This window comes from Ostrea edulis, chromosome 9 (assembly GCF_947568905.1).
Source record: "Ostrea edulis chromosome 9, xbOstEdul1.1, whole genome shotgun sequence".
In the NCBI taxonomy this organism is placed as follows: Eukaryota; Metazoa; Mollusca; class Bivalvia; order Ostreida; family Ostreidae; genus Ostrea; species Ostrea edulis.
In genome coordinates, this window is record NC_079172.1 from 62,830,151 (window position 1) to 62,843,750 (window position 13,600).

The following is a 13,600-nucleotide window of genomic DNA, read 5'->3' on the forward strand; positions in this document are numbered from 1 at the left end:
AATTTTACTCACGCTATACTGACACAGCTCAGTCTGTGTTCTATCCAGTGAATACTTTGAATTTTACTCACGCTATACTGACACAGCTCAGTCTGTGTTCTATCCAGTGAATACTTTGACATTCATTGCTGCAGTACGGAGTCTTACACTTGCTGCACTGGAATGCACCTGTCAATAGAATCAGATTTATAATCACCAGTAGTGATCCGATTTATAATCACCAGTAGTGATCCGATTTATAATCACCAGTAGTGATCCGACTTATAATCACCAGTAGTGATCAGATTTATAATCCTCAGTAGTGATCTGATTTATAATCACCAGTGGTGATCCGATTTATAATCACCAGTAGTGATCCGATTTATAATCCTCAGTAGTGATCCGATTTATAATCACCAGTAGTGATCCGATTTATAATCACCAGTAGTGATCCGATTTATAATCCTCAGTAGTGATCCGATTTATAATCACCAGTAGTGATCCAATTTATAATCACCAGTAGTGATCCGATTTATAATCACCAGTAGTGATCCGATTTATAATCACCAGTAGTGATCCGATTTATAATCACCAGTAGTGATCCGATTTATAATCACCAGTAGTGATCCGATTTATAATCACCAGTAGTAATCTGATTTAAAATTCGCAGTAGTGATCTGATTTATAATCCCCGGTAGTGATCCAATTATATAAACAAACATGGACATCTCCAGATGGTCATACCAACAATCAGATCGACCACATTATCATCAATAGAAGATGGAGAGGCTCTTTGCAAGATGTGAGAGTCAAAAGAGGAGCAGTCATTGGCAGTGACCATTCTCTAGTTATTGCGAAAATAAAACTCAAAACTCCGAAAAGTAAGAAAGAAAACAGAAAGAAAGCTAAGACTAGATGTTGATAAATTAAAAGAACCATCTATTATAAGAAACTTCCAAATGGAGTTGAGGAACAAATTTAGTGTGCTTAACGATGAACAAGAAATGAGCATACATGACTTTAATAAAACAGTCTATGAAGTGGGAGATAAGATCTTGGGACAACAAAAGAAAGAAATCAGAAGAATGGATTTCTAAGAACACCTGGAAAGTTAAAGATGAACGAAAGGATGTTAAGAAAAGGCTGATTCAAACAAAATCAGAAAGGATTAGACACCAACTAGAAAACAAATATAGATCTTTAGATAAGGAGGTAAAGAAAAGCACAAAGAAAGACAAACAAGCTTACATAGAATATTTAGCAGATGAAGCTGAAATGGCAGCTGCAAGTCAATATCTTGGAAAGCTATATAGAATCACAAAAACGCTTGCTGGAGGGTTTACCAACTGTGAAACAGCAGTAAAGAATGAACTTGGACATATAATTGCAGGAGATGAAGAGAAACTGAAAAGATGGAAAGATCATTTTGAGAATGTGTTAAACAGAGGCAGTCCCGCAGTTGAGGCCATTATTCAACCTGCCACAGAATTTCTAGATATTGACATCGAATCACCTTCTATTCAAGAAGTTCAGGCTGCTATAAAAGCTCTTAAAAATGGTAAAGCACCAGGGCAAGACGGAATTCAAGCCGAGTTATTAAAATGTGAAGTAAACATCTTACCATCTACACTTACTCGTATACTAGAAAGTATTTGGATTACAGAAGAAACACCTGATGATTGGAAGATGGGGCTTATAACCAAACTACCATAGAAAGGCGTCTCATCTGATTGTAATAACTGGAGAGGAATTATGCTGCTTTCTGCTACCAGCAAAGTCCTTAGTAGAATTGTTTTCAATAGAATAACCAGTGAAGTAGATACCTGTTTACGAAAAAATCAAGCTGGTTTTAGAAAAGGAAGATCTTGTAGTGACCAGATATTTTCTCTAAGGCAGATAATTGAGCAAAGCAATGAGTGGACCAACACACTTTATGCCAATTTTATTGACTTCCAGAAAGCATTCGATAGCATAGATAGAAATTCATAATGGAAAATTTTGTCTCATTATGGAATCTCATCTAAAATTATTAGCATCATCAAAGTTTTATATTCTGATTTTAGAGCAAAAGTCATTTGTGGTTTGTGGTACTGAACTTTCACCTGAACAAGAAATTAGAACAGGAGTTAAACAAGGCTGTCTTCTGTCACCGCTTCTCTTCTCCATGTGTGTGGACTGGCTTATGAAGGAAACTACAAAAGACACAAACAGGGGCCTGCAATGGACATTCACGGAACGTTTGGAAGACCTTGACTTTGCTGACGATATTGTCCTCCTTTCTCAGCGCCTAATTGATATACAAGCTAAGAAGAACATACTGGAAGAAACAGGAAAACAACTTGGTCTTTACATAAATACTGCTAAAACCAAAGGAACAAGAATAAACATGGAAAGAGAAGATCCTATTTTGATCAACAGTAGAGGATGTAAATGACTATATTTAATTGGGAAGTAAAATTACAAAAGATGGAAACTCAGAAATCAATGTTGACCACCGTCTATCCAAAGCCAGAGGAGCCTTTGCAAGTTTAAAGAAAATCTGGAACTCCTCAAAAATCAAACTTTCCACGAAAATCAAGATCTTCAAAAGCCATGTAATTTCAGTTCTTTTATATGGTTCAGAATCCTGGAAAGTCAAAAACCATCTGCAAAAAACTTGATGTTTTCCAGAGGAGATGTTTAAGGAGAATTCTAAAAGTTTTTTGGCCAAATAGAATATCAAACAGAGAAATTTACAACAAAACTAAAACAACAGCAGTATCAGAGGAAATTAAGAAGAGGTGGCGCTGGCTAGGCCATGTTTTGAGAATGGATCCCACATGATGCTCTAAGATGGACAACAGCAGGGAAGAGGAAAAGAGGTCGCCCAAAAGAGACATGGAGGAAAGCAGTAGAAAGAGAGATCAAGGAACAAGGATGGACTTGGGGGCCAAATAGACTTGGTCTCAAGACAGAGTATACTGGAGGTCTCTAGTGGAAGCCTTATGTGCAAACCAGCACGAAGAGAACTAAGTAAAGTAAAGTAAGTGATCCAATTTATAATCTTCGGTAGTAATCCAATTAATAATCCCCTGTAGTGATCCGATTTATAATTTGCGGTAGTGATCCAATCTATAATCTTCGGAAGTAATCCAATTAATAATCCCTGGTAGTGATCCGATTGATAATCCATGGTAGTAATCCGATCTAAAATCCCCTGTAGTGATCCGATTTATAATCCCTGGTAGTAATCCCCGGTAGTGATCTGATTTATAATCCACGGTAGTTATCCAATTTAAAATCCTCTGCTGTGATCCAATTTATAATCCTCGGTAGTGATCCAATTTATTATCAACAGTGATCTGATTTATAATCCCTGGTAGTGATCCGATTTATAATCCTTAATAGTTATTCTATTTATTATCCATGACAGAGATCCGATTCATAATCCACAATAGTGATCCAATTCATAATCCCCAGTATTGATCCAATTTATAATCCTCGGTAGTGATCTAGTTTATTATTCATGAGTAATCCAATTTATAATCCCCTGTAGTGATCCAATTCATAATACCCGGTAGTGATCCGATTTATAATCCATGGTTGTGATCCCCGGTAGTGATCCAATTTATAATCCTTGGTAGTGATTCTATTTATCATCCATGACAGAGATCCGATTTATAATCCACAATAGCGATCCAATTTATAATCCCCAGTATTGATCCAATTTATAATCCTCGGTAGTGATCTAATTTATTATCCATGAGTAATCCAATTTATAATCCCCTGTAGTGATCCGATTTATAATACCCGGAAGTGATCCGATTTATAATCCACGGTAGTGATCTAATTTACAATCCTCGGTAGTGATACGATTTATAATCCACGGTAGTCAACAGTTAGTGACTGAATGACTACAGACTCTATATTCGGATTTATTATGTGCATGTGAACTCTACTTCGCAAAATTCATTTTAATGTTTTTGGCAACGAAACAAGAGCGCTAAACGATGACTGCGCTATAACATGAAAATCTCTATTTAACTGTTGTCATACAACAAGAGGCCCAAGGGCCTAGAATCGCTCTTCTGATAAATTGTACAACCCCACCATTTCTATTCTTAGCCTCTTAGTATTCTAAATCTTTAGTTAAATCCTAAGAATTCAAAAAAAGTAGGTCAATGTGACCTACTTTTTGGTTTACACATTTTGAGAACCCAAGAAATATCAACTGACAAAGTTTGATGATTTTAAGCCAATTAGTATCTGAATATTGAAATATAACTGTCAAATTCCAATCATAGGTCATGGTGACCTACTTTTTGGTCAGCGAACTCCGAACATGCAAGACCCATCAACTGACAAAGTTTGATGACTGTAGGTCAAATAGTATCTGAAAATTATATAAATATAGCCGTCCAATTCCAAAAGTAGGTCAAGGTGACCTACTTTTTGGTCAACACCCTTTAAACATGCAAGACGCATCAACTGACAAAGTTTGATGACTAGGTCAAATAGTATCTGAAATATATAAATATAGCCATCCAATTCCAAAAGTAGGTCAAGTTGACCTACTTTTTGGTCGAAACCTTTCGAACATGCAAGACCCATCAACTGACAAAGTTTGATGACTGTAGGTCAAATAGTATCTGAAATATATAAATATAGCCGTCAAATTCCAAAAGTAGGTCAAGGTGACCTACTTTTTGGTCGACACACTCCGTTGACTCAAGATGCATCAACTGTCAAAGTTTGATGATTGAAGGTCAATTAGTGACTGAAATATATAAATATAACTGTCAAATGCCAAAAGTAGGTCACAGTGACCTACTTTTTGGTCGATACACTCCGAAGACTCAAGATGCATCAACTGACAAAGTTTGATGATTGTAGGTCAAATAGTGTCTGAAATATAGTAATTTAGCTGTCAAATACCAAAAGTAGGTCACGGTGACCTACTTTTTGGTCGACACAAATCGAAGACTGAAGACACATCAACTGACAAAGTTTGATGATCCTAGGTTTTACAGTGCCCAAAATATGCATCTAAAATTGAAAATGTGAAATTTGAATATCTGCAAAATTCAAAAAGTAGGTCACTGTGACCTACTGTTTTTATAAATATGTTTCAAGGCCTCAAGATGCATCAACTTACAAGATTTGATGATTCTAAACCTCTCGGTATTTGAAATAACTTAAAATATATCTATAAATGATAAGCCATAAAATTCAGAAAATAGGTCACGGTGACCTATTTTTCAGTTGACGCATTTCAAGGTCCCATGATCCACCAACTGACAAGTTTTGATGATCATAGGCTTCAAAGTGTCCAAGATATGCATCAAAATTAATTTTAAAATAAATACCTGCAAAATTCAAAAAGTAGGTCACCGTGACCTACTTTTGAGACAACTTGACACAAGGTCCTAAGATGCATCAACTGTCAAAATTTGATGATCCTAGTCCTTATAATGACTAAAATATCAAAGATTTAAGGAAATATAAATTTAGGTCAACTTTGAAGTGACCTTGAGACCACACCCTTTACCCCAGGGTAATGCCTTGAACAATTTTTAATCTACAACATATCCTCATCCTTATGTGTAAGTTTGGTGATAATCTGCCCTGTGGTTCTTGAGAAGAAGATTTTTTAGCAACCACTACTTTTGTTTGTATTTTCCTGATTATCTCCCCTTGTTAAAGGGTCACATCCCTCTATTTAGTATGTATGAAAGCCCTTGGGCCAATGATACCCTGTAACAAATTTGAAAAAAATTGGCCAAGGGGTTCTTGAGTTATAGCCCTTTTTCTAAAAAGTTTACGCACACCGCACAAATGGTCATAGCATTAGCTCTTTGAGTCTTTGGCTCAGAACAGCTAAAAACAGAAGCACGAAGTAATGAACACATCAAAATACTGCACAAGCTCCAAATTTTGAATAGCAGCACTACACATTGACATACAGTAAAAGACCACCGTGCTGGGGACAAACAATTTCAATTCATTATAAACGTAATTCTTTATATCTAGCGAGTTCATAATATACTTTAAACAAGAGGTACTGTGCGCAATGCTCACTAAGAATACCCTCCGCTTACCCCAATTTCCCAAAGGGTGTTGTTAATAGGTACAAATTACCTCTTCTGAGTGTAAAAAAGAAAGGGCATGACAAAACATTGGGTAATCTCTTCTCTAGGAGTGAGCTTGACCTTTGACCTCAAATTCGATAGGGAACATCTTCGTCCCATGGGTAGTCCACATGTATGATATGGTGACTGTTGGTGGAAAGGATAACGCTTTAGAGCCCAGAAACCATATTGCTACTTTGATGTCTAGTGTGCTTGATCTTTGACCTTTTGACCCCAAAATCAATGGGGAACATCTTCGTCCCACGGGTAGTCCATATGTATAATATGGTGCCTATAGGTGGAAAGGATAACACTTTAGAGCCTGGAAACCATTGCATCTACAGATAGACGGACAACCCGATTCCAGTAACAACACCCCCCCCCCTCCACCCACACACAACTTTGTTGCTGGGGTATAATAAATCTATAGTAAGTCACTTCACTGTAAGCATGAATTCATCATCAGTGTGTTTAATGTCGTCTTTTACTGTATAGTGAATAGTCAACACATTACAGAACTAAAGTAAACTTCCTTCCCACAATGATGCTGAGACAACATAAAAATATTAAAATTGTTCCATGTGGTCAATAATTATTACCACCTGTAATACATATAAAAACCTTCATACACACCCACTGTTCCGCAATTCACACACGGGCGTTCCTCAACTGGTCTTCTCTCCGGTCTCGAGATCGGCTGGCCCCCTATAAATAGATTCAGAGATCTGTACTGTCTGATGATTACATCAAAGTGTTGTCACTCATTACACAGGAATCAGCCTTCACAGATTTCATTGGATTATGTATTGGACTATGAGACTATATCATGACCTTTTTACATATTTCAGCATTTCACTTTCAATTCACAGAATGGTTGTGAAGAACTGCACACAATAGTATTGTTTTGCCACCTACCTCCTGGTGAATTTTTAAAAGTTATCATTTCTAAATGATTTTATTCCTAAGTCAATATATGAATTTTCATAAAAGTTGATTTATTTGACAAAACAAAGAGAGATAACTCTATAATTTGGAATAAAATCAGGTATTCAATGGAAAACGAAAGATATAATTAACCCTGAAAAACACAAATTCCCTTTTGAAGGTATTATAAGTTGTCATTCAGCATTCAGGAGAGAGAGAGAGAAAGAGAGAGAGAGAGAGAGAGAGAGAGAAGTTTACAGACCAAACACAGCATAATCTTCACTCTGATCAATTGCAAATGTAGGTTATAAAGTGTGAGAAATGAAGATTAACCATTTTTTACTCAGTAATGTTTAGTAATTTGACAAATTAAATGGTTATTTATTGAGATCAATATGCATTTTATAATATATCACATTTTAAAGTCAGGTTTCAAGGCACATTTTCCTACCCCCTAATCAAAAGTTGAGATTAAGAGCAATTAATTAACTAACACTGGTATTAAAGTTAACAATCAATTACCAATGGATTCTACTTTGCATTTTAAAAAATCTCATTGGCGAATTTCAAAGCTTTTTAACCCTTACTACGCTACTTATATAATTACTATACTGGCTGCTCTGCTGCATTCTTGTTGTTTCAGAAGACAAAATTGATGAATCATTTTTAAACTGTAATAACTTTTTCATTTTTCAAGATACAGAAAAACTTTACATATGAAAATTGTTCTACAGATTACCATCTTTCCAAATATCTACTTTTAAACTTTATAATTTAAAATCTTACACCTGTGTTTACAGGTAAAACACAGGTAAAGTTTAAAAATATGACAAAATATGTTTGAAATTGTTTTATTGAAGAAATATTGCTTTAGTGATAATTGCAGAATATCAAATGGTAAAAAAAAAAAGAAGTCATTTTACACCTTTGCAACAGGTAAATACAGGTAAACCAGGTGAAGAAAATAAATAAATTTTACAAGAAAACGTGTTTGTTTTCAGTCGTGATTTTTCTTTCAGCTGTTCTTTTTCTATACGATTTGTAGCATACAAGTTCGTTTGGTTAGCAATCAGAGCCCACATCTCATTTTTAAATAGCATGTTAAAAAAATCAATAGGTTCAGGATTCTCTGTAATCGGTGTGTTTAGCCCTGGCGTCCCTGTAAATGGAGCACAAGACGGCATTGAATCATAACGAGTCCAACCAAACTCTTCATCTTCGCGAACATTTATATCCTTCACTGATTGATCAAAGTCTATTTCTCTAACGACTTCAATAATATTTGATATATCTTCAGGCCCGAACCCTTCAAAGTCGCTCTCATCACCGGAATCTTGTAATAATTGCATTAAGTCATCATCGATGTCCGATTCATTTTCACTTTCCGCCATGATTGTGTGTCATTCTTTTTTTGTCACTTCGTCTAAGTTATTTTTCTGTTTAACATTTATATAAAAGTTTTCATTATTTCAAGCGCAAGACCGACCTGATTCATATATCTATAGGTTAAGGATAATTGCCGAGTTGTTCCGAACATCTAGCGATTGCAGTGCAATGCTTTATTTACGTCTATACAAAAACGACATATGCCGCGATCAGCAGCAATGGACAAAAAAGTCAGTGCGGCTTAAGCCGCGAATAGCGTAGTAAGGGTTAAGCTTAAATGAAATACAAGCATTAATTAAAGCCTCTTAGTCATGACAGAGAACAAACATCTATTTTCCTCACCTCTTGCTCCGCGGGGCGATCTTCCTCTTCCTCCTCTGGGATTGTAGTTCGGGTCAACATTCTGCCAGGCTTCCTGCCCTCTGTATCCACTTTGGTAGTAGTTATTGTGCCATGTGTTCATGCCCCGCCCCCGGAATCCCATCATTCCCCTTCCTCTACCTCCATAATCAGCGTAATTGTTATGATAATATGGATTGAAATTTCCCCTTCCTCTAATATAACCCATATTCCCCCTACCCCTAAAATTTCCCCTCATTGAGCCTCTAAAATCCCCCCGCCCAATACCCTGCACATGACGGAACTCCCCATTAGACCTAATCTGCATGCCAAAATTAGGTTCACTGGCATATCCGGACTGCTCATACAAATCCTGAGTCCTGTTGCCATGGAATGCAGACCCATTTTGATTGGGGCTGACTGCCTGGCCCCGCCCCTGAGTCTGTAATCTCAGGTTAAGATTGCTGCCTCCTGGAGAATGAAAGAGAGAGGGGTCAACATGTGTAGGTTTCGATCCTCTACAGGCCGAGGGAGACACCCGACTCGCAGAACCTGTGCCTCTATAGGCCGAGGGAGACACCCGACTCGCAGAACCTGTGCCTCTATAGGCCGAGGGAGACACCTGACACGTAGAACCTGTGCCTCTATAGGACGAGGGAGACATCTGACCCATGGTACCTGTGCAAAAAACAAGAAACCAATGGACCTTAACGGTCACCAAAGCATCACATGAAAAACTTAAATCAGAAGTTTACATTTCGATGGTGAAAGAGTGCCTATTTAAAGGGACATGAGATGAAAATTTTCATTTTTTATTTTTTCATTTCTAATGTTTAGAATACTTAACTAAGGTACGTCTAATGTTCAACAAAAATTTGAATGCCAGATGTTGAGTTACAAGAGAGATACAGAGCTCACAATTCTTTGTTAAGTAAATAAGGCTTGTACCATGTTTCTGTTTACATAAGTTAAATATACTAGTAAAAGTTTCTTTTAAAGCATATTTGTTCAATTTATAAGTTGATTCTTAACACAATTAAATAGATTGTAGTGTTTGACACATCTCATTTTGTTTTAAACATGCTATTTTCTATTAAGCAATTTATATATAAACAAAAACATGGCACGAGCCTCTTATGGTGTAAGAGATAAAGGTAAAGTTTTTGCAACAGACAAATGGACAGGCCAGAAACTTTATGCCCTCTAATCATCGATTCCAGGTATAAAAACATTTCCATGATCAAAAGGGTCTTCTATTTCTTTTGCTGTAGCTTTCTCCTTTTACAAAATCATGACCTAGATAAACAAGAGGCCCATGGGCCATCTCGCTCACCTGAGTGATGTCACCTTGCCTCATATTTAAAGATTTTTCCTATATATTCACAAGTAAAACTTTGATCCCTATTGTGGCCCCAACCTACTCCTGGGGGCAATGATTTCTACAAAATTGAATCTGCACTATGTCATGAAGCTTTCATTTAAATGTAAACTTTTCTGGTCAGTGATTTTTCAGAAAAAGATTTTTAATTATTTTCCCTATATATTTGTATGTAAAAATTTTATCCCCTACTGTGGCCCCATCTTACCCCCTGGGGCCATAATTTTTACAAACTTCAATCTGCACTATGTCAGGAAGCTTTTGTGCAAATGTAAACTTCTTTAGCCCAATGGTTCTTAAGGAGAGAAGTTTTAGAGTTTCTTTTTCTATTTATTAGACTAAGTTATGTAAAAATTTGATCCCCTATTGTGGCCCCATCCTAAACCCCAAGGGTCATGAGTTGAACAAACTTGAATCTGCACTATGTCAGGAAGCTTTCATGTAAATTTTAGAACATTTTTAAATGACCCCACCCTATTTTTGTGATTATCTCCCCTTTGAAGGGGGGATGGCCCTTTATTTGAACAAACTTGAAAGCCCTTCATCCAAGGATGCTTTTGGCCCAGTGGTTCTGGAGGAGAAGTCGAAAATGTAAAAAATTTCCGACAGACAGACGGAGAACATGCGATCAAAAAAGCTCACTTAAGCTTTCAGCTCAGGTGAACTAAAAACATTATTCAGAAAATTCTGGTCCTTTCATTCTATATTTCCGTTTATTTTTTTTTTCTGCAACGGACAAAGCAATTGTCACATGAAGCAGCACCTGGACGGTGGTTAATAATCGCCCCGAGTCACTCGTACACCAGATAATGTAAACATATATAGTATACACATTCAACATACAGTATACACATTCAGGTCTTTTTTCTTTAAATTTTCGATATAAAGCTTAAAAACTTTAAGAACTACATATTTTCTGTTGTCAATATTCTTCCTAATTATCATTGCCTCAAGACATTTCTGAATAGCACATTCTGTCCATTAATGTGAATCTGATTGTGTATACAGTGACTATTACAAATTTCTGAGCAGAAAGAGGGACAGACTGTAATCAGAATGAAAAAAATTCAAAGAAGGAAGAAAGAATAATAAAAGAAATGCAGAGAAATCCCTGATTTACATGGGTGTCTTGTACATTTCATGACACTGGTGATTCTATACAAGCTGTGAAAGTGAAAACTCACAAAGAAAGACAAGAGGAAATACAACTTGGAACTGATAGAAACTAGCAGTCAGAGTGACACATGTGCCCTCGCCTAAGGGCCATAATTCTTGAAGTTTTCCAACTAGACCCACACTTGACCTGTGCATTCTAGTGATATCTCTATATCCCAAATTTCAATTCCAAATGTCCATATGACTAAGATAACGAGCATAAACTAAATCTTTCGGAATTTACCAAGACCAAGGAATATTGCCAATTTTTTTTTTTAATTACCTAAATATGAACTTGACCTGTGTACTTTTGAGGAGTATCTACAAGGATATCAAGTATATCCTAGTGGAATTTCAATTCAAAATGTCAATGTGTGACTGAGGTCAGATATAACAAGTGACAACTGAAAACTGTTTGAAATTTTGAAGTCCAAGCCCAAATTTCTCAAAATAAACTTAAGACTTAAGTCAAAGATATTACTCAAATTCTGACAGCTCAAATAAAAGAAAACCCAAAATGAAGTTGGAGATTTTTCAAGAAATCCAAGCCAGAGGCACAAATGTCAAACCTCATTCAAACTATTCTCATCATGTATCCATTGTATTGATATACCAAATTTCGTTGAGTAGATATTTAGAAAGAACAGCGATAATGAACAGAAATTGAGTTATGATGGAATACAGAATGAGGAGAAGGGGAATACTATATGCCCCCCGCCTGCAGTTCAGGGAGGGGGGATAAACACAAAGTCCGAGGCATACCTGGATACTCCCCCAATATTCCGGCTCGTCCGTCTCCTGTACAAAATCAACATCAAGTCACATTCACTCAAAATCAACATCAAGTCACAATCACACAAAATTATTTTCTACTTACAAAATGTAATAGGAATCACAAGCAGAGAACCCCTCAAAATCGACAGATCTTTAACGTTAACCTCAGGTAATTCATTTCTACATTTGACTCATAATAACTCACAACATCACGCTACTACAGTAAAACACACTTATATAGCAAATCTCCGGGTCAGCAAAAAACAGTTCGTTAAAACCAAACTTCATTATACAGTAAAACATGGTTATAGCGAACCTCCGGGTCAGCAAAAAACAGTTCGTTATTACCGAACTTCATTATACAGTAAAACATGGTTATAGCGAACCTCCAGGTCAGCAAAACAAAACAAGTTTGTTATAACCGAACTTCATTATACAGTAAAACAGTTATAACAAACCTCTGGGTCAGCAAAAACCAGTTTGATGTGACCAATTTTCCTTAGTCAATACAATTTTCACAAGTTTCCCCTCATAGGTGGCAAAAATGACAGTGACTTTCCAATATGCATGAATTCGTTTAAAGTGTGTCTGTTACAAGCATGTTTTACTGTCAATACCCTACTCCAATACCAAGGGTGGGAAGAAATTATACATGCGAGTTCAGACATTTATCTTGTAGGCGTTTCTATGCAAATGAGACAATAGCAATATCCTGGTACATGGTTTGAGCATGAATAATTATTACTTGTACACTGCGTAGTATCACCGTCACTATATGATGCCAGGCATTGCCGACTACAGGGGAAAACTAACAATATTCACCGAACAGTCACAGCACGAGGGTGTACTACAATTGATAAACTGAAAAAATACCAGTATGAGAATATGCAGATCTCCCATATTGTTATATAATCAAATAAAAATACCAGTATGAGAATATGCAGATCTCCCATATTGTTATATAATCAAATCACCATGTTCACAAGGATTCATAAATTTCACACGTGTTTAAAGCTCTCCAATATCAACAGACCAGTATCAATGATGGAACAGGATCTGCACAGCAATAACACTCATCTATATTGTAGTTTGTATGATGTCAATATCAATTTGCATCTTTGTTTACTACTCTAGCTAAAGTGTGTATATAGTACGTTCTACAGAAAATACTTTCTGGGTTTTCTATTATATGTGTACTTAACTGCCATCAGCGTACTCTCATTGACAGCTGTTAAACTGTGTATTGTCACTGTCAGGTGTACTCTCATTGACAGCTGTTAAACTGTGTATTGTCACTGTCAGGTGTATACTTTTTTCCACATGTATATCGTCGAGTGTGAATTCCCGGCTTCGAAATCAAAATCATTGGTTCTGTATTTTATAAGTTCTCATTTGCATTGAAACTCCTCTATCAATTAACATTTAGCATGCAAAGTTTTATTCTTTTTTCATGACGCAAAGGTTATTTTTTTATACTATAGACTACTACTGTACTTCTACATATTACGAACTATTTGTAAATTAAAAACAACGCACAATACCTGTAGTTCATATCTAA

At 36.3% G+C, this 13,600-nt stretch overlaps 1 protein-coding gene across 2 annotated transcripts in view; it reads right to left on the reverse strand.

The window, feature by feature from the left end:
* LOC125659893 (uncharacterized) overlaps positions 1-13,600 on the reverse strand; it is a 63,541-nt gene that overhangs the window by 25,502 nt on the left and 24,439 nt on the right. For both annotated transcript variants that reach the window (XM_056149847.1, XM_056149848.1), the window contains 4 exons: positions 12,031-12,066; positions 8,739-9,413; positions 6,720-6,791; positions 72-168 (listed from right to left, as the gene is read on the reverse strand). In XM_056149847.1, coding sequence (XP_056005822.1) covers positions 72-168; positions 6,720-6,791; positions 8,739-9,413; positions 12,031-12,066 — 880 coding nt within the window. The remainder of the gene's footprint in view (positions 1-71; positions 169-6,719; positions 6,792-8,738; positions 9,414-12,030; positions 12,067-13,600) is intronic.